Source organism: Epinephelus moara, chromosome 14 (assembly GCF_006386435.1).
Source record: "Epinephelus moara isolate mb chromosome 14, YSFRI_EMoa_1.0, whole genome shotgun sequence".
Lineage (NCBI taxonomy): Eukaryota > Metazoa > Chordata > Actinopteri > Perciformes > Serranidae > Epinephelus > Epinephelus moara.
Genome location: NC_065519.1, coordinates 22,898,784 through 22,924,162, shown reverse-complemented (window position 1 = coordinate 22,924,162; position 25,379 = coordinate 22,898,784). Strand labels below are relative to the sequence as shown.

Here is a 25,379-nt window from a genome sequence, read left to right as displayed (position 1 = left end):
GTGCCTCACTGAGCTGCCAGCGTCTATAGCACAGAGTACATATGTTGCACTCCAATTGTAAAGCACTGAAAAAATACAAGACATAAAGTTGAGCATTCTAACATAGGTTTTTATGGGGACTGACTTGCTTTTGGGGCCAGCCTCAAGTGGCCATTCAAGGAACTGCAGTTTCTGACACTTTCGCATTGGCTTCATTTTTCAGCTTTGGGGGTTGCTGTTTGTCTATATTTTAGGTCTTAACAAGAAAAAACGTATAGTAAACAGACACTGGACATTTACCTTTAAGGCCCAGACACATCAAACTGACTTCAAAGAACTAGCAGCAACGAGAGCTGACTGTTGCATCACTCCACGTCGCCGTGTCGTGGCTAAAAAGTTGTACATGAACACACCACAAAGACTACAGCCAACAGCCAACCAGCAAATATGTTCTGTGCAGATGGCGGTAGTGTGTATTCGTCATTCAAAAAGCCAAATCAGAAGACCATCTTAAGGCCCGAACATACTCGGGCGGAACGTACGCGGAACGGACTCCGCGGAGGTCCACGCGGACTCAAAGCGGACGTCCGCAAGCCCTGTGCGCGCAAAGCTCAGATTTTACGACCGTGCGGCCTCCGCTCCGCGCACCAGTGACTGCTCAGCATGTATTTTTCACATCGCAGGGATTTTTCACGGGCATTTTTACAGGAAACTACAACGCGGAAGTGTGCTCGACTATGAAAGCCTGACTACAACGCGGAAGTGTGCTCGACTATGAAAGCCTGAATGACTGCGGACATTCCTTGCGGAGTCCGCTCCGCTTATAGTACGCCCGAGTATGTTCGGGCCTTTAACGTTAGCAAGCCAGTTAGCACACCAACAACACAATCCAGTCCTGAAAGAGCATACTTACCGTGTGCCAGTGAACAATAACACAAACCATCACATAGCGTTTCAACTAACGAACTCAATAGCTAAAGAAAAATAATCTTACCTTATGTAACAAGTTTGTTTTGGTCTCCTTCCCTCTTGACTTTAGCTGTTTGTTTACGTCTGTTTGTTACTACTTGTTTACTTACTCACTTTTGTGTCTCTTCTCGCCCCCTGAGCTGAACTGACAATCACAGTGATTACATTAACTGACAGGCTCTGCCATCGGCGAATTAACATGCTGGATCGGCCAAAAAAAGCAGAGGGTGGCCTACGGGGGCCGACGGTGCGGGACACACTGTGGCGACTAGGGCGACAGATGCTCACTGACGCCTAACTTGGACGGCCGATAGTCGCCTTGGTGCGTCAGGGCTTTTAGTGTCATGGCTGCTTTGAAACAACAGTATGTCATGACTGCTGTTATACGTGTAGCCTTATTTTCACTGTAATCATGAAGGATCACCTTGCTGATCCCTGGAGTCAGTGCTGTGATTGGCACAAGTTAATTTGGGTCAACTTGAGAGAAGTTTAACACATCACACACAACTCTCCACCATCTGTGAACAGCCACCCCACAGGGAGCGGCCAACTGTTCAGATTAATGTGATCTGATGCTTTCCTCCCTGCAGGCGTCCCTGGAGAGTGACCATTAGCATTGTAGCCACTTCCTTCAGAGCGGGATAATGGGAAGTGAAAGATGGTTCTGTTTTGTTTTCCGAAGTTTAAAATGGGAGTATGATCAACAAACAACACAAAGACATACCTGTACTGCTCATCAGTCATTTATGTGAAATTGCTGCAACAAAGTAATGACCGCACGAGTCAGCGAGCCGCTCGCAAGGTCTAATCTTTCAATCGACTCACAAGGTCCAGAAATACAGCGGACTCCTGACCTTCCCCATGCCTCGCCAACTGCATGACAGGAGGAAGCCTGCAGATAATGTGAGTAGACAGCTCAGACCTGTGCAGCCACAGCTCTTCATTTATACATCACATCGCCTGGGAACCTCTCTCCTGGCATGTCAGAAAACCTCAAACTCTCACGTCCCAGTGGAATCACTGAGTGGTACAATACGCTGCACAAATTGAAGGACGGACCATGCCGACTCCTGAAGTTGTGGCTATTTTGATGAGCATAGATATGTGGGTAAGAGCACACTTCTCCCCACTTGTGTATTTCCCATCTGCAGTGCTTTTTATTGTTGCCTGGTGTAATTTCACTAGCATGCTATGCGAAACTATATCTTGTGATGTGTTCCTTTGGACTTGAGCACTGTGAGCAGTGTTGCAATTACTTGCAAGAGTTCCTTACATTTAAAAGTGGAGTGGGAAGTGGACAGGGAGAGAAGAAACAACAGAAATAATGAGCAAAAACAAGGTCACAATGCAGCCGCTACAGTTCAAAGTATCATTTGAAGAATTCAGTAGCCAACGCTGGATAGTCACTTTCAAAGTACATGCAGTTTATCATTAAGTAGCTCTCATATAATACAGATAATTTACATTTTAATACTGCTTCAGACATATAATGAGCCTAAGTCATCTACTACACCTTTAGGAATACCAGGTTTTGTTTTAACTCTAAAAGTTATTACCTTTTGAGATGTACTTTAAATAGAAAATACACTTATTTGCCATCTCTTATTGTACACAAATATACAGTACTTATGAACATTCAGAAAAATAGCATCAGTCATACCTACTGTGGTAAGAGCTCTACCTCCAAATTCAGCTCATCTCATTTGCACAAAAAAGTCTTTTTTATCCCACTGTACCAAAGCAAATGACAAATTGTCAAAATAAATGAATCTAATACCAATGAAAATGTGTCTCTTCCCTGCACAACTGCCTCTGTGATTTCCTTCTTCTCACTTATTTGCTGCCAACTTAACTTGGCGAGCCTGCAGTTACAGGAACCTTTATGTGGAACAGAGCCACTTATTAATGTTCAATATTAGCACTCTCTGCTGTGACAGTCTACACAGGTTTACTGCTTTAAATCTGGATGTATGCACGTACACATACAGTATACTGTGCACTGTTTCTATAGACAATACATAAAAATGCCCAGGCCTAATCTCCAGTGAATTAGCTGTAGGCTACTTGCACAGATAACCCATATGTTTCCCTTTACAGGTTCACCCTCCCCCACCCTCTACCTCATTCTTGGTAACCATGGTTGCCTTAGGTATGAACCTATTTTAAGAAACTGTCATCCCTTATCATCCCTTATATAGAGTCACACACACACACACACACACACACACACACACACACACACACAGTAGGAGGAAGCTACTCTATTTGTCATGCTGATAGTTTCAGTTATGTAATGTTTAACTTCTGCTAATCTCTTTACAGCGCCTGCGGTGTAAATACAGCACCAGGTCGTGTTATGCTGGCTGTACAAGTCACTCATTAAGATAAACACTTTGTATGGAGGTGAAGCGGATGTGTACACGTAAAGCAATTTTACCCATCTATTTATATGTTTTCAGCCACGCTAACCATCTGGTTCTTTCGATGGTGGCCTGTCAGTGGGATCATCACTTTGGTCCAGACAGAAAATTCATGAAGACTGCTGAATGAATTGCCAAGAAATTTGGTAGAGACATATATGGCGCCCAGAGGATGAAAACTAATGACTTTAGTGATCCCCAGAATTTTCCTCTAATGCCACTAGCAGGTCAAACTTTTCACTTAAATTCAATGAAATAACTTAACATCTACTGGATGGATTGGCACTAAAAATGTGTACAGACATTCATGGTTCCCAGAGGATAGAGCTATGCTGATGATCACCTTACCTCTAGCACCACGATGCAGTGTTGTAGTAGGCTACTTGCAATTGTTCTTGGTCTTGAGACCAGTCATAGGACCACTTTTTGAGGGTTTCGTCTCGGACTCAGCATTATTTTTTCTCTGTCTTGTCTCACTCTCAGACAAAGAGGACTCAGGATTTTATTTCAAGACAGGTCAAGACCACAAGTGCATGCATATCACTAAAGTGCCTGCGCAAGAAGGTAGCATTGAACAAAGATGGTTAACTTGATTTCATTTCCTTAGTGTTTGTATTTGTTTGCTCATAGAAAAAAAAGGAAAATTCCCACATATAAAATTAACCTCTGCAATGCCTTTTCATTATTTCATCAATGCACACCTATTCATATATACATATATAATACGAGTATAAAAAAGAGTATCCATGGTTAGCATGTTCCACAGTTTATTGTAAGTGGGTCATGCAGTGTGGGGCATGCACTGGTCTGGTCTCGGTCTTGACCTGCTCTCAACCCCTCAAAGTCTTGGTCTTGTCTTGGTCTCAATACACTCTAGTCTTGGTCATGCATCATCTCAGTATGGGGTTGACATTTGTGGTTTTAAGTGAAATGTCTTTACAACTGTTGGATGGATTGCCATGAAGTGTGGTCCAGACATACATGTCCCTTTTAAGATGAATTATAAATGAATTGTATGAACTTCGATAACACCAACATCAGGTCAAAATTTGAATTTAAGCCCGCCTCTCAAATCATCTTGGACAATGGGAAAAAAGTGGAGATGACCAGGGGTGCTTTCCCTCTCTGAGTTAAAGTTTTTTCAACTCGAGGAGTTCAGAGTGCTCCGGAAAAACACCGGGTGCCTAGAGCACAGAAACCTGAGGTGCATAGCAACGCAAACACAACGAGCAAAAAGCTTAATTCTTATTAAACCAATTACAAAATGCCGCCTCCAGCTGCTAAAATGCTTTCTGTGTGGGCCTGAATCTTGAACAATATGCCATATAAGACATGAGAACAGGGTCAGATCAAACAGACAGTTACAGTTTACCGATGAAAAACATTATCCGACTAAGACAGGTTGTTATTCTGAACCCGGGCAGTCTCGCCTCTATTCAATTTCAGTCCTTGAAATGAAGGAGGAAGTCCTTGGGTTATCCAGCTATCAATATAAAACATCAGTATCTCACATTCCTTTTTAATTTCTAGCTCGCAAAGGAAATCTCCATGAAACTTTCTTTCTGGCAGTTTTCAGTGTCACAGTAAAATAGCACGTCCACCTCTGACTCAATGTCAAGTGAGAAATAGGTCATTATGAAATGAATGAGAGATTAAAAAGGACCTGATTAAATCTCCATCCGAGCCATCACTCAACATAATGAGCACTTCAATAAAATATGGATATGCCAATAAAATATGTATACTTCCAGTACTCCCCAGTGTTAAACAGACTCAACTTCAGTGTCCAGCATCTCCTGAGTCAGTTTGTTGTGAACCGTATAAATCTGTTTAGTGGGTGAATAGGCCAATATTGTGTATGACTGTTTATGATTCAGATAGGGGAAAAAAAATCAAAAGCACCTACTCTGTGGTTTGGTGTGCTCTGATTGCGGGTGTTATGTTCTCATTACATCCCTCCGTTTCTCTCTTCAAGTTCAAAAATAAACAACCGACACACTGGCGGTAGCTGTGACAACTCCGGCCTTGAACTCAGGAGAAAAAAAAGAAACACATATACTGCATTTCAGATGAATTATACATAGGAAGGCATCTATTATTCAGCTTAACAAGGGAAAGCAATGTCAATGTTGTCAAGTATCATTCATAGTCAGATCAGCTCATGGAGAAGCTTTCAACACTCACAGTGGACACTTTTCTTCTCATGGTGTCTGTTTTTCAGCAGCTGTGCCAGTGTCATGTTGATCGTACCGCCTTTACATTAACTGAATTGTTAACCACCATGTTAGAAAGCATGGTCATGAAATAAGAGGACATCATGATCATGTTGGGATGAAAAATATGAGCTACAGCTGCATTGCTTTCCAGGAGGATCACTCTATTGCAGCAGACAGCTGTCCACAGACAGATGACCAAACTAATAAGGCAGAGCCGACTGGTCATTTAAAAGCCTTGGACTAGAGTCCTCGAATGGATGAGCAGTTACAGAAATTCATCTCTCTTCTTCTTAGATCCCGATGATTACTCCTCTCAAGGGGTTACACATGTGAGCATTGATTCTCTTTAAAGGCTGTCCAAGTCAACACATATCCTGTGGAGCAGTTGTGAGCGGCCATTGACACGGAAAACGATCCAGTGGCAGAGCATCATAGATTTCTGCCGCGCTGTAATTATGTCCGGATTGGTCCTTCACCGCGGAAGGACTTGCATCTCCTGTGGGTCCATTAGAGGCTTTTGAAAATGAGAGGCAGGATGGCACACACAAACAAGTAGTCCTTCCTGACCTTTTGACACCCACAGGACTCCCAGGGCCTCGTGTATTGTTTATTAGGCACCACATCAACCACTGTGACAGTGTGCACTGAAAATAGCTTTTTAAATAAGGGCACAAATGGCAGCCTGCCAAGGCTCGGATAATAAACCCACCTGAAATTACAGCTCAGGGAAGAACATTAAAGAAGAACATTAGGGAACGTGTGGCTATTGATTCAAATCAGAGGGAGAAGCTGAGTATTACAGCGCATACATAATGCAAGCTTCATGAAATTAAATAATTAGTTTTACTGTTTTTGTTTCGGAGGAATATTGTTTTCAAACATATTACACTGCAGAGGATTATGCAATCTAACACAATCTTTACATCAGCATTTTAGCATTATTGTTCTCAAAGTACTGAATGATTTTGTGCACGACAAAAACTGATAAAGAATTTTCCAGACCAGCCTTGTTCTAACGGCAGCTGAATGCACAAAGGCATTAGAGTTTGGTAAATAAACCACAATCTTTGTGCCAGCACCACAATCGAGCTGAGGAGCTAAGCCAGTGAAAACTGCGGCTGAGACAAAACAATCTGTGTTTAAACTTTAAACACATGATGTTTTTAAGCTGCCTCAGTGAGGTCATGGTCTCCTTAAACCTGCAGTAACTGCTGTCATAAGCTGTGAACAATATAAACGTGTTGTCGCTAATATGTTAGCAAACACCTGCCTGTTTACACATGCTGCAGACATGGAGCACCATTAGCATTCATTTTGGTTTGGGTGTCCAATATTCACTTTTCCTCTTAGCTCTGCTTTGGTCTCCATTACCTCCTGAGGGAAATATCTGGCTCTACAACTGCTAAATGTTTCACTATGTTCCCGAGCTAGTCGCTAACTTTTGTCCGCTGTCTGGTGCAGGAAGCATAAAATGAGTTTTATGGCTTTTCAGCTTAAAGTAGCTGCATACTGTGGCACAAACTGAAAACAAACTATATGAGAATGAACCAAAACAATTAGCTGAAAGACGCTAAAACACTCTATAGCCCTGACTGCAGAGCAGAGTGATATTTTTTCACATTACACGTAGTAATTTAATTTGCTGTAATGTTAATTTTAAAAATAGTGATGATATCTGCTTTTAAGAAGCTGTATACAACATTCAGAGCCAGGGGCGGAGCTAGACTCTTACCACAGTGGGTGCAGAGCTTTCTCAGGCGGCCCTTGTGACTAAGGGTGCTTTCACACCTGCCCTGAAAACAGGTTGCCAGTCAAGTTAAAATGTTTCAGCACCAAGGATGGCGCTGTGCTGATGTAACAGCCAGATTTGTGGTATTAATGCATTGCCAAACCTTCTTTTTGTTTTGTTGTGATATACTTGAGTTGATAGTTGAACACACAGTGTCGCCACACTACTCCAACTGACATCCACACTAGAGGACTCATCAGTAACGAGTCAGGTGCAGGTTATACGGACTATGTTCTACTGCTCATGTATGATAAGAGAACACAGTGCCGTGGATTTTTGGCATCTATGGTCAATGTTAAGTACCGTAGAATAAAGTAATAGTGCTGAAACCTCCAATTCATTGTCTGTTGACTCTCTGAGCTAATTGGCTATCCTGGAGCTTCTGCTAACTAGCCCATGCTGCTAGCTCTCCTCACCTTCACCTCCCACATTACACTGACAGGCAGACAGCTGACTGACAGCGGTGGTGCTGAGCAGGCCAAGTGCACTGTCTCAGTCAGTGCCACGTCTGTATAACACACACTAACATAAACATAATAGACACAGCGGTCTACAGCACTATACCGGGCATAAGTCCGACTGCAGCACTGTAGGCAGTGACACAGACAGGTGCCGAGATGCAGTAAACACAATCTAATATTCTGGCTGACTTTTTCATGACCATTATGTAAGTTATTAAAGATTAATTATTTTTTCACTCACCAATTGTTGTCCCTGCTCTGCGGCTTATATTCAGTCCGTGTGTGCATTTAATGATCCTCCATAGAACAAATAATCCGAACACTCAAACTATGCACATACCATGGTCCCTTTTTAAAACTTCATCTTTCTCTCCTTCATGGTGGCAAACCTGCCAACCACTTTGTCATTGTCAGTTATCAGTGTGTTGGATCCTATCAGTGCCCACCACTGACAATGACTAAGAGGAAGACCGTCCAGAAGCGGTCACCCCCATGACCCCACAGCAGTTCCACTTATGTTCAGAGCATATCTATACAGAGTCTGAGCTAACAGTGCTAACAGCGCAAACAGTGTTTACAACAGCAACAGTGCTGACTGAGCTAACAGTAATGGGGGAACATGATGGTATGGCATGAAGCATTTGCAACACCGCCATTGCAGCATCAGTGGTAGGCTAACTGTTGTATGAGCACATTGCAGAGCCAGTGGTATGAAATTACCTGGCTCTTCCACATCATGGGACCCATAGAGAAAGTGTGCTAGAGACTTAAAGCGGCCAAGGGACTAACTTCCGCCAGCCGAGTGGCTAACTTCCACTTTAATCCTTCGCTAACTTGCATTAAGATGAAAATGATTTAATCTTGTGGCTATTCTAGACTTTAGAGATGTTATCAGACCAAATGGAACACATCCAGATAGTGAAGTCGTTTTATTGGGGCTGTGATGCTCAAAAGAATTTATAAAATGTAAGTCTATGGGGAAAGGTCTTTTTGGGAACCTTGGCATCACATGAGAGACCAGGATGCTGGAACTCCACGTTTGGCCACTATGTAAAACTGGCTTCACCTTTCCTGGGGGCTTGGGATACATGTAGGGTCAAGTACAGCAGTGATATGTTTTTCAGTTGTTATTACCTGACATGCTTTGGCCTCCATAGTCAATATGTGGAATGTTTGATACTCAGTTTCTGCACCCCTAAGTTCACCTTTGGGGATACACCACCTATAAAGGGGCGTCTCCTGCCTTACCTCTCCCCTTTTGCTGTTGTAGAGGGGTTCGAGTTTTGTTTTTACCTCTTGCTTTCAGAGTTGTCAGTAAACGGAGATTGCCTCCTAAGAAGTCCACTGATCACCTACACACACAAGGACTCACATGCACATGAAAACAGACCGTCAACAACAGACAGAGAAGGAGAGCGATTTCCTTCTCTGCTCAGGACGCCATTTCTCCACTATATCCTTACATAGCAAATAGCAGTTTGCTGCTAAATTAATGCTCTGAATGTCATATACAGAACCTCTAATAAACTGGGAAAATATTTGTATAGTGGAGTACAGTGATGCCCCCTCCATCAGGCTCTTGTTTACGTGTGCAATCAGTGGTTTGGAGGTGGTGGTAGGGGGTACCAGTGACAGGTGCAGACTCCTGGTTACTGACATGATGCAAGGAGACAGGGCGATGAGTCACCCCGGCCCTCAGCGAGCTCCCTTGCTTAACCTGCAGCAGCTCCTATACGATTACCTATTTATAACCCCCTCCACAGCAGTCCCACAACCACAGACAGAAGGGGAAATCTGGCTTCGTCTGTGCTCTGCTTTACTTGGAAGCATATTGAAGGCATAACGTTAAATCCTCTGCTGTTTAATAGATGGTTTAATAGTTTTAATGGGAATTCTAATGCATGCTGGTCGTGTGACACATCAGGGATGGCAGCTCTTGCAGGGCTGGGCACATTTAATTGTTCCGTCTTCTTATTGCACTGATGGGATAGACTGTGAATAAAACCACTCCCTGCAAGTCGTACAGCAGACTGTCATGCCTGGCTGACTCATCGCCCGGTATATCTGCATGCACTCTCCACAGGATTAATGTGTGTTCATTAGCACTATTAATGTTTCAAATGGTAATCCTCCGACGTATTATTTCATAAAAAACCTTATGAAATCCCTATGAAGTCCCTTAAAGAGGGACACAGTGTCAAATCAATAATACAAACAATGTACACAGCTACTTTTTTTTTTTGCAGCTAGGACTTCTGGCACAGCATCCCTACATTAGAGGGAATCCATCATATTAATGATCCCGAGGCCACTTCATTATTCACAGAGAAGCAGCTCGGCTGTCCAAATAAATTATCATTGGTGTTCCATTAATGGAAGTTTTCAAATCTCGCCACGGAGGATGCCATTAATCTGCACACAGCGTTTCTCTAGAGTGGAACGATCTGTGAAGATGAGAAGCTCCCCACTGTCCTCCTTCACTTTCCTTCAGTGGGAGGAAGCCCAATTATGATTGACGTTAACTACTGCGGCTGTAGACCGGATCGTCTCCCAAGCTGCACACTTTGCATTTTCCATGAAACCGCTAAAGGGATGTGTGTTTATAGGTGAAGGGTACAGAGCTGCAAAGTGGTGCTTCTGTCTGAAACGGCGGATGACAAACTCCGACCTCTCCCCTCCTGATGGAGCGCTTTCAGCTAATTCGACACATATTGCATTTGTGTGTTGGATAATTGCAAAGCCAAAAAGCCTCTGCCGGTCCCTCGGGACTCCCCCACACATCCACTCCACACAGACGTGGGCCAACGTCCAGACACATACTGTTAATATTCTGATTGGACATTTGTAGAAGGACCTTGAGAAGTCACATACTGTGAAACTTTCTAACACTTAAATGAAATTGCTTCTCATAATGTTGGCATTCACAGACTATTATGTTTTTCATTATGACAGCCTACTGTAGGAGTCAAACTCATTTTCATTTTCTCTGGATGTAAGAGGGCAATAAATCCATTTCCTTTAATGCTCTACAGGCCGCCTGGCTTTACCCACAGACCTTAACAAATAACTAAAGCGAAGTTCTGTAATACGGCTCTCTGAAATTAATTCTGTGGGAGCCTGATAGCAGCATTTATGGTAAACAAACTGAGTTTTATAAAAGAGCTTTTGTTGTGCTTGTCGGCTCTTAAGCTCAATTTGCTCCTTTGGAAGAAATACCCACTGCCTGAAGGCGTTCAGCTGGATGTGTTATTTATTCCCCCACCTACCTACTATCTTATTAATCACCAACTGTAATTTACATACTCACTCTCTGCCCGAAACAGGACGCAACGCTGTCATCTGCTTCCTGGCCAGCTCATTGTACTCTGAGTCAGGTGGTGAATATGACGCAGTATTTAGCACTGGCTCTCTGTCCAAATGTGAGTTTTCAGTTTCGAGGCTTGCAGCATGCCTCCGGGTCTGAGAGGAGCTCCAGCTTCTGTTTCTGCCAAAACCTTCCCATATGCTGAACCTCATCCTGCTCATGCACCTGAACCTGGCACCGCAGGGATTGAAGTCCCACTGTTTTCTGCAGATCGACCTCTTTGGCCAAATGGATGCAGTTCTCACAGAGCACCTGATGTCTGCAGTGAGAACCAGCAGCAGAAAAATAGTTTGTTTTATGAAAATAACCACAAACATGAGAATTATTTGACTCTTTTTGAAATGATAAGCAAGAAACAGAGACAACATTGGTGTGAAATTGTGCTGTAAATACACAAATCTGTTTAAACTATGCTGCAAATGTGAACTTCCAAGTGAGCATATGTATTTAATTGTATATTTTTGCTCTTTTTCATCAGTCCCGTGGGCTGATTCAGTGGTCAGAGGTGCTCTATTGGCATACGCTTTGTTAAAGTGTTTAATCAAACAGGAAATAATGCACAGAACAGCCTTGTGGGAAAAGCCGCTTAAATCTCCCCTTTCTTTGCAAAAGCCGACTAGGCCAGATCAAATTAAGTGGTTTGATACTTTCTCTGCCAATCGGATTAGGGCGATTAATTCCCAAAAGTGTTTAAATGATTAAAGCCGGTTAATGGGCCCCGGGAAAGTTCATGGTGTCAGGACTTGACTGCGATATCAAACAGGGGTGGAGGAAAGTCAATAAGTGGTAACCATAAAAACATTTTCTGCTTTAGTGTTGCTCTTTGTCAATCAACAGCACATGAATACCAGCGTATTCAGCTCTAATAATCTTTTTGTTTCCTGAAATTACAAGACTCCAAGGAGGAAATGCTTGACAAATTGTGCGTCGGCTACGTAGTGACACAGTGCCTAAATATAGAGTGGAAAATGGAGCAGAAGAAAGGGGAACAGTGAGGACCATAAATATTCACAGTCCATCCACAGAAGGCTGGCAAAAGCCTGGTCCAAGGAGAAATCTCCTCTTTTCCCAAATTATGCCTAATGTGGCAACACTGATTCGTGCCGGTTTCGCCTTCATCCTGCCATATTTTAGATTTAGGCTTTGACACAGAACGTTATTAGAGAATGTTACTCTGAATCCCGCTGTGACGGCTGATGGGGAGAGAGACAGAAGAATAATGGATAAACGGTTACAGATTCTGGTCCCCTCGTCACCCCCTCTTCTAATATACTCGTCTCCTGAGGGAGAGGTATCCATCACGGAGACGGCCGGGCTGTTATGCCATGTCGCCTCGTGCATGTGAACACAAGGTGACTCCGGGAGAGGCGCAGCTCATGTGTGCCCAGTCTTATAAATGCAGCTCCATGTTTCCCCCATAAAGTGTCCATCAGCACCTTAATGCATCTCCCAGTGAAAGTGACAGAGCCTGGGCTTGCACATTATTAACTCCAGACATTTTTATGAGCCTGTGGAACAGAGTGCTCCTTCTGAATAAGATATGTGTCCAGTGTTCACCGGCTATATATCAGTCTTTTAGTTTTTGGCATTTTGGCAAAGCACTGCAGCCTCTGATAAGCACTGTTTTTAGTGTGTTTATACATGAGTCCAAACCCAAAGACTGTGTCCCTGTAAATGCTGTAGTTATGTCATGATTATTCTCCAGCAGGGATCAAAATAAATTAGGTTTAGCTTTGCTGTGTGGAATCTATTATGTCACCCATTTGCTTGCATGGGAAATACATCCATATTAATGTTATGTAAACAGTGTTTACAATGATAAATTGTGGCGTGGAATCATAAGCAGCTTAGCAGAGTGGGGTTAAAGGCACAACTAAATTGGCAGGCTCATGATAAATGCATGGGATTTGTCTAAAATATTAATCAAATATAAATGTGCAATGAATTTAGTAGTGGATTATTCCTCAGCTATATTTAGGAACCCACTCACAGCCGTGCACATCACAGGGACCATGGACAGGAAGGCAGTGAAGGCAAATTGGCATATTTTTTTAAAACAAAGAATAAAAGCTGTGATAATGCGAAGAAGGGGAATCCTAAAATCCATGTAGGAGGAGGGGGGGCCTCATTAAAATGTTCTGTGAAGATTATGTGTTGCAGGCACAGACTGGCTGTCAGGAAGTTTAGGAAATGTTACAGTGGGGAAGTCTTTTGAGAGCCTGTCAGATTAACACCTTATTTTGAAAACTGGACTTAATCACATGTGTATCCTTCTGCTAACTTCAATAATTCCATTGCTAGCTCTCCCAGTCAGCTCAATCTGGGTGGTTTAAATGCATTTACCATGACTGTCAGTATCAAGCAGTAACCTCTGGTATGAAAAATGAAGCTAATGTGGAAGTGCCAAAAACTGCAGTTCCTTAAATGGCCACTTGAGGCTGGCTCCAGAAGTGACCCAATCCCCACAGACTTCCAGCAGACATAAACATGTTTGGCCTGGTACAAAAACTAGTCTGGTAAAGTGAATCTTAACATTTATGACAACTGTATGGGGGGTGAATTTTTATAAAACTCACCTGTTTACATTTTATTAAGGCTTAAAGTTACGCAGACCTAAGGCCGGGCTGCTTAAATGACAGGCTGTGTGCAAGGCGTTGCTATGAGTCAGATCCACCCCTCCCTCTTCCACAGCTCCAACCTCTAGTCCACATATGGTCATTTCCAACACATTCTCAATCCAACCTTGTCACATATCGACATTTGGTCATGGACTTTCCGTGTCCAGATACGACGTGCAAGGTACCCAGGGTGCATTGGTTTTTGACGTTCTGGGACGCAGTGACAGGTTCTGCCTGTCACATGCATTGTCTTCTTTCAAAATACACTTCTGTTTTCACAGGAAATTTACAGTTTACATACATTCTCTTTCAAAATAAATGCACTATGTTGGTAAAACTCCACAAATTTATGTATTTTTGCCGTCAACAACAAACGCACGTGGCTAGGTTTAGGCAACAAAAGCACGTGGTTTGGTTTAGGAAAAAAGAACAGGGTTTAGCTTTAGAATCTTACGGGGTGCAAACACCGCTCTCCCGGAGTTGGGTGTTGTCGATTTTCTGGGACACCGTGTCAAGGTCTCTTCTTTTAACATACACTTCCGTTTTCACAGGAAATTTAATGTTTACATAGAACCAGGATATGAACACCACTCTCGGGTGAAGGTCAGTGTTTGCTGAATCCATCCAACACCCCTCCCACCCCACTTGGACTTTCGTCACCTTAACTTTAGTGTCCCGCTGTGTGTCCCCCTGACGCCACCAAGAGCCATTAAACTATAATGGTGACCAGCTGTGTACCATGCTGACATTAAAAGGACAGCTTTTTTGTCTGTGTCTGACATCGCAAATCATTGCCCAAGCTCAGGATTTCGACGACTTCAGAATGAGTGTGTGTTGTCACTTCTGCCTCCAAAAACCAAGTTAGCAGCACCTGAAATGCCAGATTCAAGGCTTCAAAACAGGAATCCACAAACCAGTGGGTGACCTCACTGTAGCTACGTCCATTATTTTACACAGACTATGGTCAGTATATTGGTGTACTATAGTTGTAGTGTGGGCTCAGTTGACCATGAAGCAACAGCTGGTTTGAGGGCAGTTATTTTTAAAACATGTCCTGCAGACGACTTATTTGCTCCCTGTGGGTGACCAGGTGCTCACAGGCACCTTGTTAACCCTAATGAGGCATATTTTATTTGATAGCCAGGCCTGCAATAACAGATATTAGTTGCATAATTACTTAGTGTGAATATAGTGCAGTCATCTGAAAAGAATACACCTGTAAAGCAGGGAAGTCAGATTCGACTTTAAATGTTTGCTTTCTGTACACACAAACAGGGGAAGGGATTTTTTTGGATTGTGTGTTATTTTTTTTTAATTAAATTAATACTCTGTCAGTTGGAGTTTGGTGAATCACATTGGGGCCGCCTGACAGTATATTTCCGGGCTGCTATTTGTTGCCAGTCCGCCCCTGCTGTGTTGTTTGTTTTCTACATAGTGGGCGTTCTCAGTGGGGAAGAATATCACTTCCAGCTCACAATTTAGTTATGCAAGTAATACAAGCAGTGCAATTACTTCAGGACACCATGAGTCTACAAAGGAGATGCTGGTTCGTGTGAGCTCAAATATTTCCTTTTTTTTTTTTTTTTCAATTATAAGACTCACTGCCTATGCAACGAGGCAAAATAGCACCGCTGGGGGGGCGTGAAGGCAGCACACGAGACAGTGAGCTGGAGGAAGACGCCCAGGCAAGGCAAGTAGAGTTTGGAAATGTCAAATCTGCGGTCGGTGTTAGAGTTTACAGCGCGCCTCGCACAGCCAATCAGTTGGCTGGAGTCAGCTCAGCCTCTGCCGGAGTTGTTTTGGAGCCCGAGCTCAGTGTGACACTGTGCGTAAAATCTACCTGTCAGACGCAGCGGCGGTGCCATGGCAGGCAGAGCTGAGCGAGCAAAGTCCATCCTCACACACACGGAATAAGTTCCTGTTAAACGGATGTCATAATGTTGCGCTACGATGGCAGTTTCTCCAAAACTGATGATGTGAAGTAGAAAAGTGGGTCCGTCCGTCTCCATCGACTCAGTTGCGCCGAGGAACGATGCTGAGCAAAGCTGCGGGAGGATTTTCCACTACAGGTAAGATGGTTTTCGGATGTTTAGCCACTGGTATGCAAAAATATGGCAGATATGAGATCTGACCATAATATAAAAGGAGCAAAGAGTAAAGAAACATGAGGATTTCTCTCATGTGCAGCTACTTAAAAAATGTAAAGTATTGCAATTTTATGAGAGGTAAAATAAAAAGGTGTGATGTCATTGAAATAATGAAAATCTGTGGGGGTTTTTGTGTGTGAGAGAAAGAGAGTGACATACATATGAATAAATTGTTGTAAAATGACAAACCAGATAGAGACGGAGAAGGCTGGAGAGTATGTGCTCATGGTCATTAATAATTGTGCAGTCTAAGCACACACTCACATGTGCTAAGTGCACATCTTTCATGGTGGGAGATGAATTATTTGTGGATGTGGGATGTGGTTTTTGTTGTCTAATGTAGTGTGTAATGGAATTCTCTGTTATCTGGAGAGAGGCTCAGCTTCAGAAGCATGTGAGAATGGAGACCGCAGGACACAGTGTTGAAGATACAGAGCCACGAGTCTTGGATGTGTGGGCTCAGATCCAGCCACTGGCCCACATTATTCATGCTCCTGCACGCCGAACAGCTCTGTAACCTACTGTGATTGGTTGAGTTTTTGTTCTCAGGGGGTCACAGGGGCCAAAGGTCTGCTCCTGCAGATCTACATGTCCTCTCTGCGGGTTGGGATGTGCAGAAAATATATGCAAACAAATTCAAGACCCTGCAATAAATCTCAGCTTTGTGAGGGTTCCTATTTCACAGTTTTTGTTGAGACTGTGTAAGAGGCGTTGGCACAAGTCTTGAGGCTATAATGTTTCTAATGTCGTTGCGCTAGATGGCATTTCATTTTGGGGTGTTGGTGTTATTTTGCTCAGGCCAAGTTGTGTGTGTCCAGTTCGGTGCGACTCAATCGCCTCCCGAGCCTCATAAATCAAACCCTGTCATACCTCTTTTTCTGTAATGTGTGGAAAATCTCTACATTTTCTTGTGTATTCCCACCCTGTGGCTCATTTCTCACTAAAAGCGCTTTCGACAAAAAAAACATGAAATGACTCTGACTTGATTTGCTATTTCCTACTAATTCCAAAATATGATGCAGTTGCCTCTGCCGCCTTTATCTTATTTCATCGTAACACGTAGGATGAGAGATTAATTTGATGGATAAGGTCTTTGTTGGCCAAAAGGGACTCACTATTGGTGCTGGATTTTCTTATTTAAATCTGGATATGCTCAGAACACACAGTCTTATTGGCGGACGTGTTGCCTTAGTGACGGCCTCTCTTGACAGTGTTTCTGTGTGTGTTTTTTTACATAAATCACTAATTTTTTTTAGCTGATCTTCCACTCATTTGAGAACATTCAGGAGGACTCAGAGAGGCCAGTTTACAGACAGTCTGAGTAATCTGTATGCAGTGCAAAACAAAGCAGCACTTTCCCTAGCTTTGACTATAGGTAGTCGTGACATGCGGAAGATATTTTTCCAGACATGTTTGTATGAATCTGAGGGTGTGAGATGCAACAGTTTAACATACAGCAGATGGTGATTTTATGGCCCCGACTGGTGGGAGCTTATGAGAGGAATGCTGATTGCCAAGCAAGATGAAATATTCCCTGCACTGAAATTCATGTCCTAGATTATTACATTACTCAAAACCCAACGTTAGGTCTGACTGGATAGCTATTGGATAGATTAAAGATCCACTGTGTAGGATTTATGGGGTTATATCAGCAGAAATGCAGTATAATATAATAAGTATGTTTTCCTTAGTGTATAATCACCTGAAAATAAGAATCGTTGTGTTCTCGTTACCTTAGAATGAGCTATTTATATCTACATAAGGAGCAGGTCCTTGTCTACGAAGATCGCCATGTTGCACTGTCATGTTTCTACAGTAGCCCAGAACAGACAAACCAAACACTGGCTCTAGATAAAGCCATTCCCACTGTCATATTTTCACATCGGCTACTATAGTTAGCAGCTCCTCTGTGACAGGAGTATCAGAAAAACAGATTTTGTTTTTTTACATGATTCGGCTCTTGGTAAAAAGGTGAGCACCAGGTCTGCTTGCTTTGAAGAGGACCTCTGCTGATTCCTCTGAACAAAGAGTACTAAAGCAGTGATTCCTGACTGCTGGGGCGCGTGTCCATTCTCAAACGCTTAATGTATGAATCTGTGAGGACCTTTAAGTAATGACTAAGGAGAAATCTGGACTAGTTGGGAACCATTGCATTAAAGGAATTCAGACTGAGGGACGTTTAAGCTGGTTGCAATCTACCCAATGAGTTCATTGAAATGCTTGTCATGTATTGCTTTTAAACTTTATTAATCCCATTTCATTGTATCTGTACTTATTCCAGCTACCAGACTGCCAAATCTTTTTTGGACTCCATCCTCTGATCCACTTGACGTTTGAAACTGCCATAATGGAGAGCCTCAGCGAGCTCCAGAACCCGCTGTTAGACAAAACCAGCAGACACATGGTGCACAACGATTACCAGGGTTATCAGTGTGACTACTCGAGCCAGCCTTACCAGGACAGCCTCATTGGCTACTACTACACTGGGACTAATGGTGGGCATAAGACTCAACAGTTCCTGGACGCCACATCCCTGCATCTGGCTGTCGAGGCATTCTACGGGCCCAACTTTATCCTGTACAAAGACGACGTGAGCCTTCACAGCAAAGACTCCAAGAGCGAGAGCTTTGAGACCACTTTCACAGAGAGTAAGGACGCTGTGGTGGATGGAGTTTCCGCAGAAACCCCTCTGGACAGCACGCAAGGAGAGAAGGATCCGAAGATCCAGACGGTGTCATACGAGGTGGAGGATGAGCAGGGTCCTGAGTATGAGGTCAGAGGTCACACAGAAATGAATTCTGAATCTGTTTTCTGCGTGTGTGGCAGTTTGCGGTGCTTTAATGGTGTATTATTTGGAGATGTAGGTACCTGGTATACTTAGTCTCTACAACAGTATACCTACTCCTGCTACAAGCTATATGGGAATACTTACTGTAACTCCACTGCTTACAGTAATGTGACGCAAGTAAGAGCCATTTGGCAGTGTTTGACAGAGTTATTAGAATACAGAGTGGCTATATGCATTTAAAGGCGATACGAGACTTACTCGTAACTGTCAGGGCAATCTTTCAGCAGAAAGTGAGTCATGGCGTGTACAGTGATGCTTATTATTTCATTTACCATTCTAATAGACTGCCAGTGTGATTCACGCTCATTTCTCTTCTCTAAATGGTCAATTTACTGGAGTCTTTCAAATCTAGAGCAGGGTAATTGTACGCCTTTTTTTTTCATAATTACATTCTAAGAAAATGACACATCTGCGTTTATCTATCCAGGCTATTGTTCTTTTAGGACTATAACTACAATCTCCAAAGAAAAGCGTGACAGCAAAAGAGCAAAGTTTTTTCAGAAGTGGTGAAAATCTAATTTCATCCAGGGACACTTTTGAAGTACCCAGGGCTCTGAGCTGGCAGAGGAAGAAGTATAGCACCCTAACTGGGCTGATGATCGCGCCAACTCTTGTCACTCGGAGGCCTGGCAGATAGATAGAGACATGGCAGCGACTGCCATTAATGCCATAAGTAATGCCGTGCTGCAAGGGTATTAAGCGGGACTCCGCTGATGCATGGCCGTCGGAGCAGGTGAGCCCGGAGCTAAAGTTATTCCATGTCAATTCCAAAGAGCAAATGAATCTGATGAACAGTGCTCAGATGAAAGTTGGGTTTCCAGCTGGAATATGAGACTTTTTGCACAGCACCTGCGTTTCTTTACTTTCCCTTCCTGTGTGCATGTATGTGTGTGTGTGTGTGTGCGCCTCGTGCTAAGATTCATGGGTTTTTTGAACATAAAAACACACACAAACAGCGCTAGAAGACACATAGAAGTCAAATCAAACATTTAGAGGACTGTCACAGCTATGGAGTCTAAAAATAAAAGGGAAAGAGCAGAGCAGGCTTCATACATATGCTAAAATTCCAGAATAGAGTCTGTGGCGGTTTCTCATCATAATACAACTATATTTTGTCAACAGATGTGTTTTGTATACTCTTACTGCATGGATGGATTACTGAACGCGCCTAGCGGGCACAGGCCTAGGGACCCAAAGTGTCAGAGGGCCCCCTGGCCTTCACCTGCAAGATGTAGCTCAAATTTACATGTGTCAACCAAGAGACTCAAAATGACCACAAAGAGACAAAACAACAAAATGACACATTACCTCAAACAGACAGAAAACAACCACAAGGAGACACAAAATGACCACTAACAGACACAAAACGACCACGAGGAGATACGAACTGACCCCAAAAGAGACACAAAACAACCACGAGGAGACACAAAACAACCACGAGTAGACACAAAATGACCACTAACAGACACAAAACAACCACGAGTAGACACAAAATGACCATGAGGGGACTCAAAATGACAGACAGAAAATGAAAACAAAGAGACACAAACCCACAAAAAGATGCATAACGACTACAGAGAGATGCAAAACCACCACAAAGTCTGTGTGTGTTTGCTCCTATAAAAGGAGAGGTGGTGTGGCCCTTTGCAAATCTGAGGGGCCCATTGTCTCATAATCTGCCCATGCCTTACTGCAACCCATATCATCACCATTTCCTTGGTTCCCTGTTCCTTTTTTAGACCCAGCAACAGAGAAAACACAGCAGTGTAACTTTGCAATTGTAATTCAGCAGCTAGTTTTTGTCAGCAAATGTTTGACATCTGTGTGACGGAGTAAAAAATAAATTGCAGGTAACAAAGTAACAAAAGCGTGTGGGTGATGCCACTGTGATTGCCACCACATACAGGTTGTAGGGGTCTGTGTGTGTCCTGCTGTTGAGTCAACTGTCCCCTCCAGACTCTAACGAGGCCTCCGAGAGTACTGTGACAGGGTTGTTAAAGGCACTGTGCCTCTGCGGAGCCCCATCAGTTATACTGGCAACAGACCAGACTGGGAGTTTGTCCCCATCCGGCCGGAGTCGGTGTCAGGCAGGCTGTCACTACAACTGAATGCACCAGTCACTCAGAACTGTTATCAGGTCTTGCTACAAAGATAAAAAGGAGATTACTGCTGTTTGTACCTACCGGTTTATTCATGTGATGTCAGATTATGTGGTTATGACCAGCTGCTGTTTTGGTGGATCACACACGGCTGTCCAGGTGGACACTGTTCATAAAGCAGATAACAGGGAGCTTCATAATCTTCCCTTGGCAAAGGTAGCCATGTGGAAACTGTTTGGATAGTGTCGCACTGCTATCCTCCACCTCCATCTCACATCTAAATAAGGTTTCTACACAGGAATGCTCCCTAAAAATGCACATTAGATCCCGTGGTTTGGATTAAAAGCTGTGCACAATATGCTTAGAAATATAGTGCACAAGTATGGTTCCTGTCTTCCTCACCCGCCTCCCTGACTGTTCTTTAATTACCTCTAAAATGGTTGTTTCAGTTCCTGCCTTACATATTGATTTTTATTTTGCTCCTTCCTCTCCCCCGCTTTGATTGATACCTGCAGGCAAATGAAACCTGCTCCTTATGGAGGCTATTTATTTCGACAAACATCTACTCTGTCTCTGGGACAGCTGAGGGAAGTACGGCAGCGTCCTCTTAAAGGTCAGCCGTGCAGTCACATTGCCAACCTCGCTGCAGGCGCGATGTGCCAATGTAGTCTGAGTGGCATTCGAATCTATCATTCATTAACCCGCTCAGCTCCAGTAGCCCTGAGTTTGAGTATCGAAGCACAGTATTGGGAGCCTGTTGAACACCGTGTGCGTTGAGGAGAGACAGTGGGGGTCTCTCGCGCTGCAGAAGCAATTTAGCACATAAACGACACTGTCTTCTTGCCGTTTCCCCTGTCACCTCGCAATGATGGAACAATCCGTTAATCCCGTGTTATCTGTCAGGCTGCTCATGGGTGTTGACAGAGGCACCAAATCCTTTCTGGCTGGCTGAGCACATCCTGTCCTGGGTGGTGGAGGAACATGTGCAGATACACTGGCATGAAGGTGGGGGGTACGAGTTGTCAAGCTGCACTGCTTTGAAGATGTCCAAAGTACACCTGACTGTCCACACATGTCAACCTTACCTCACCCCAGTTTGCCTCACAAATTGTGCTTAGTCGTACAAGTGGTCATGTAAAAAAAAAAAAGTATCATCTTCTCCTTTTTCTGACATTTAATCATTTCTCATCAACCCGCTGTCTTCCAGAGTGACAGCTCCAGTGACAGTGAGAGCGAGGACAACTTCATCGTGCTGCCCCCTCGGGATTATCTGGGCCTAGCCATCTTCTCCATGCTCTGCTGCTTCTGGCCCTTGGGCATCGTTGCCTTTTACTACTCTCACAAGGTAAAGGCCCAGAGACCCCAAGCCTGTCATTAACTCTGATTAGACTGCATTCTATTTAAGGTCAGCGAGCACAAGCACTCAGACAAGTACTACCACAGCCCATTTTCCAGCCTGCAACCCTCCTTGCAGTTGTTTCAGATGATTGACTACGTAAATTCAGCAGGTTCGGCTCACTTGTCAGTCCTCTGTATTCACTTTGGGAAACCATTAACATTGAGGTTGTGGTCTGCAGTATGTGCTGTGTGAGCAGCACACTGCATTATTTAAGTTATTGCATTCATAGCTGAGACTGGAGTCTAATGTCGGTTTCTTTCTGGTCGGAAAAGATTAGGCTCACGTCCTGCAGTCTTAATGGTTTTTCAACATCTTCCACAATAATTACAGAGACAATCATACCGGAGCAGCAAATAATGTATCAGAAGAATAACTAAAGGCCAGGCTCATTTTTTGATAGGAAACCAAAACACCCAAACAACACATTTGTCACTGTCAGAGGGATAATGACCTAATTGCCATGGAAACTAATGGCTCCCCGAGAGCATTTCTTGTTTTCTCTCTTTTAACTGTGGCTTAACACCTACTCATACACTCGGTGCTGATGAGTAACACACCGGCTCATTTCACTCTCTGCTTTGTTTTGTCAGACAGGCAAGGCCATCTCTAAGGGAGACTTCTCCAGAGCGGGGATGAGCTCCAGAAGAGCCCTATTCCTGGCCGCTCTCTCCATCACCATTGGAACAGGGATGTATGTGGGGGTGGTTGTGGCCCTCATAGCCTACCTGTCCAAGCCCGGACATGTATAGCACTGGGACCTGTTTGCTTGGGGGGGAGATGGAGAGAAAAAGGAGGCGAGACTGAAAGAAGGGAAAAGACGAGACCTCTTCTGGAGGCGTGTGCTCGTGCTGCTGCTTGGCTGTCTGCGAAAAGAAGAAGCTGTATGAAGACAAAAGACTAAACCAGAAATTGAGTGAGAACAAGGAAAGAACAAGATGTGTGGATGGAGTATTACTTGGACTGCATATTGATCTTTATTTTTTGGGATGCAACACTCCCACCAAGGTACTCCACCACCACAGTGAGATAAAAAGACAGCGCTGAGAGTGAATTCTCTTCCACAAAGACTGCTGTACTATTATGTTAGAAAAAAAACTGAGCTCATATCAGAAGGGAACTACCTACATTTTACCACATTAGTCATTTAAAGCTATTTTATTTTACCTTTATAGTAGGTGTAGGCTATTCTCTGCCAGTACTATTGCAGATTGTGTATAGACCACTTTGTAAATGAATTTCTCGGAAAAAATAGTCAGCCAGTGGGCTCTTATGTGATTGTTTATTCAAGGAATATACCGCAAATTGATCCAGTCTGTAAACAGAGAGAAGTGGACCCATAATAGAAGGAGAACAAAGGTGATCCTCACAGTGTACACAAAGTTTCTGAGCAGTGGTCAAGAGGGTTATTTGTGTTTATTGTGTACTGTAAATTTAGTCAATAAATACATTTGGCATGAATAATGAAACATCCTCTTATTCATTGTCTCTTTGAGAGGAGTGTGTTAAGAACAGTGATTCCCAACTAGGGGTGCTTTTACCCCCAGGGCATACTTCTGCAGTTGCCAGGAATTTAATTTGATTTTTCAAAAACATCCATATATTTGTGTTAATTAGGAAAATAAACAGCAAAACATTATTATAAAGTGATGTGATGCTGACTTGATGCGTGATGTGATGCTGACTTGATGCTCACTAATGAGCTGCCCATCAACTGCACATTGTAAAACATTTGCTGCAACTCATTAGAAAGGGAGAAGACAAACTTCTGAACTAATGTAGCCTACTGGTAAAATAGTTTGCTAAAAGTAAGGAGAAAAAAAACTAGCTAAACATTTGAAAGAGCTGGCTAAAAGTAAGTAATGAAATAGGCATATTTGCTAAAAGTAGTAAACACTTAAAAAAATCGATTGACACTTAAATTAAAAAGTAAGTAAAGTAAGTAAAGGAAAAAATAGTTGGCTAAAAGTAATGGATAAACAGTTAAAATTGTTAGCTAAAAGAAAGAAATAAAACAGATGAGTTGCCTAAATGTAATAGTTGAAATTGTTAGCTGAAAAGTAATGCATAAACGGTTGAAATAGTGAACTAAAAGTAGGCCTAAGGAATGACAGAGGCTAATAAGAGAAAGGCAACGGATAAACAGTTGAAATAGTTCACTAAAAGTAAGGAATGAAATAGGCTAGTTTGCTAAAGTAATAAACAAACCATTAAAATTAGCTTAGAATAGTTGCTAAACCGTTGAAATGGTTAGCTAAAAGTAAGGAATAAAATAACTACAAGTAGTCCAGAGGATGAACAGTTGAAATAGTTTGCTAAAAATATAGGCTAGTTTACTAAAGTAATACATAATTGTTCAAATTAACTAATTAAACAGTTTAAATAGCTTGTATGGGATAAAATAGCTTGCTATAACCAATGGATCTAGACAAGTAGTTAGCTCAAAGTAAGGAATGAAATAGGCTACTTAATGTTACTAGTAAGTAAAGGATAAACAGTTGAAACAGTTAGCTAAAATAATGAGTAAATTGGCTAGTTAGAGAAAGGTATTGGATAAACAGCTGAAATGGTTAGCTAGGAAAAAAAGGCTAGTTTGCTAAAGTGATTAATAAACCATTAAAACTAGCTTAACTAGTTTCAGCTAAACTAGCTAAAACCAGCAAAAACTGAGGGATTAAACAGTTCGCTATAAGTAATGGATAAACAGTTGAAATTGTTGGCTAAATGTAAGGAATGAGCTAGTTTGATAAAAGTAATAACAGTTCAAATTAGCTAAAAAGTAATCACTTAACAGTTGAAATAGTTAGCTAAAAGTAAGGAATCAAATAGCTACAAGTAGCCTAGTGGATGAACAGTTGAATTAGTAAACTAAGTAAGGCATGAAATAGGCGAGTTAATAAATAGTTGAAATTGTTAGCTGAAAGGTAATGGATAAACAGCTTGCTAAAAATAATTAAACAGTTAAAGTTAGCTAAGATAATTGCTAAACAGTTGAAATAGTTAGCTAAAAGTAAGAAAGGAAATAGGCCAGTTGCCGAGTAGTAGCCTATAATTGAAACTGTTAGCTGAAAAG

The 25,379-nt window shown here is 42.7% G+C and overlaps 1 protein-coding gene across 1 annotated transcript; it reads left to right on the top strand.

Annotated features, from left to right (window-relative positions):
• Window positions 1–15,322: 15,322 nt before the first annotated feature.
• On the top strand, window positions 15,323–23,775 carry LOC126400835 (synapse differentiation-inducing gene protein 1-like). The gene is made up of 4 exons (XM_050061810.1): window positions 15,323–15,885; window positions 18,245–18,736; window positions 22,118–22,255; window positions 22,900–23,775. Exons 2-4 carry the CDS (start codon window positions 18,311–18,313, stop codon window positions 23,056–23,058), a joined length of 723 nt encoding a protein of 240 aa, XP_049917767.1. The 5' UTR covers window positions 15,323–15,885; window positions 18,245–18,310; the 3' UTR covers window positions 23,059–23,775.
• The last annotated feature ends 1,604 nt before the right edge of the window (window positions 23,776–25,379 follow it).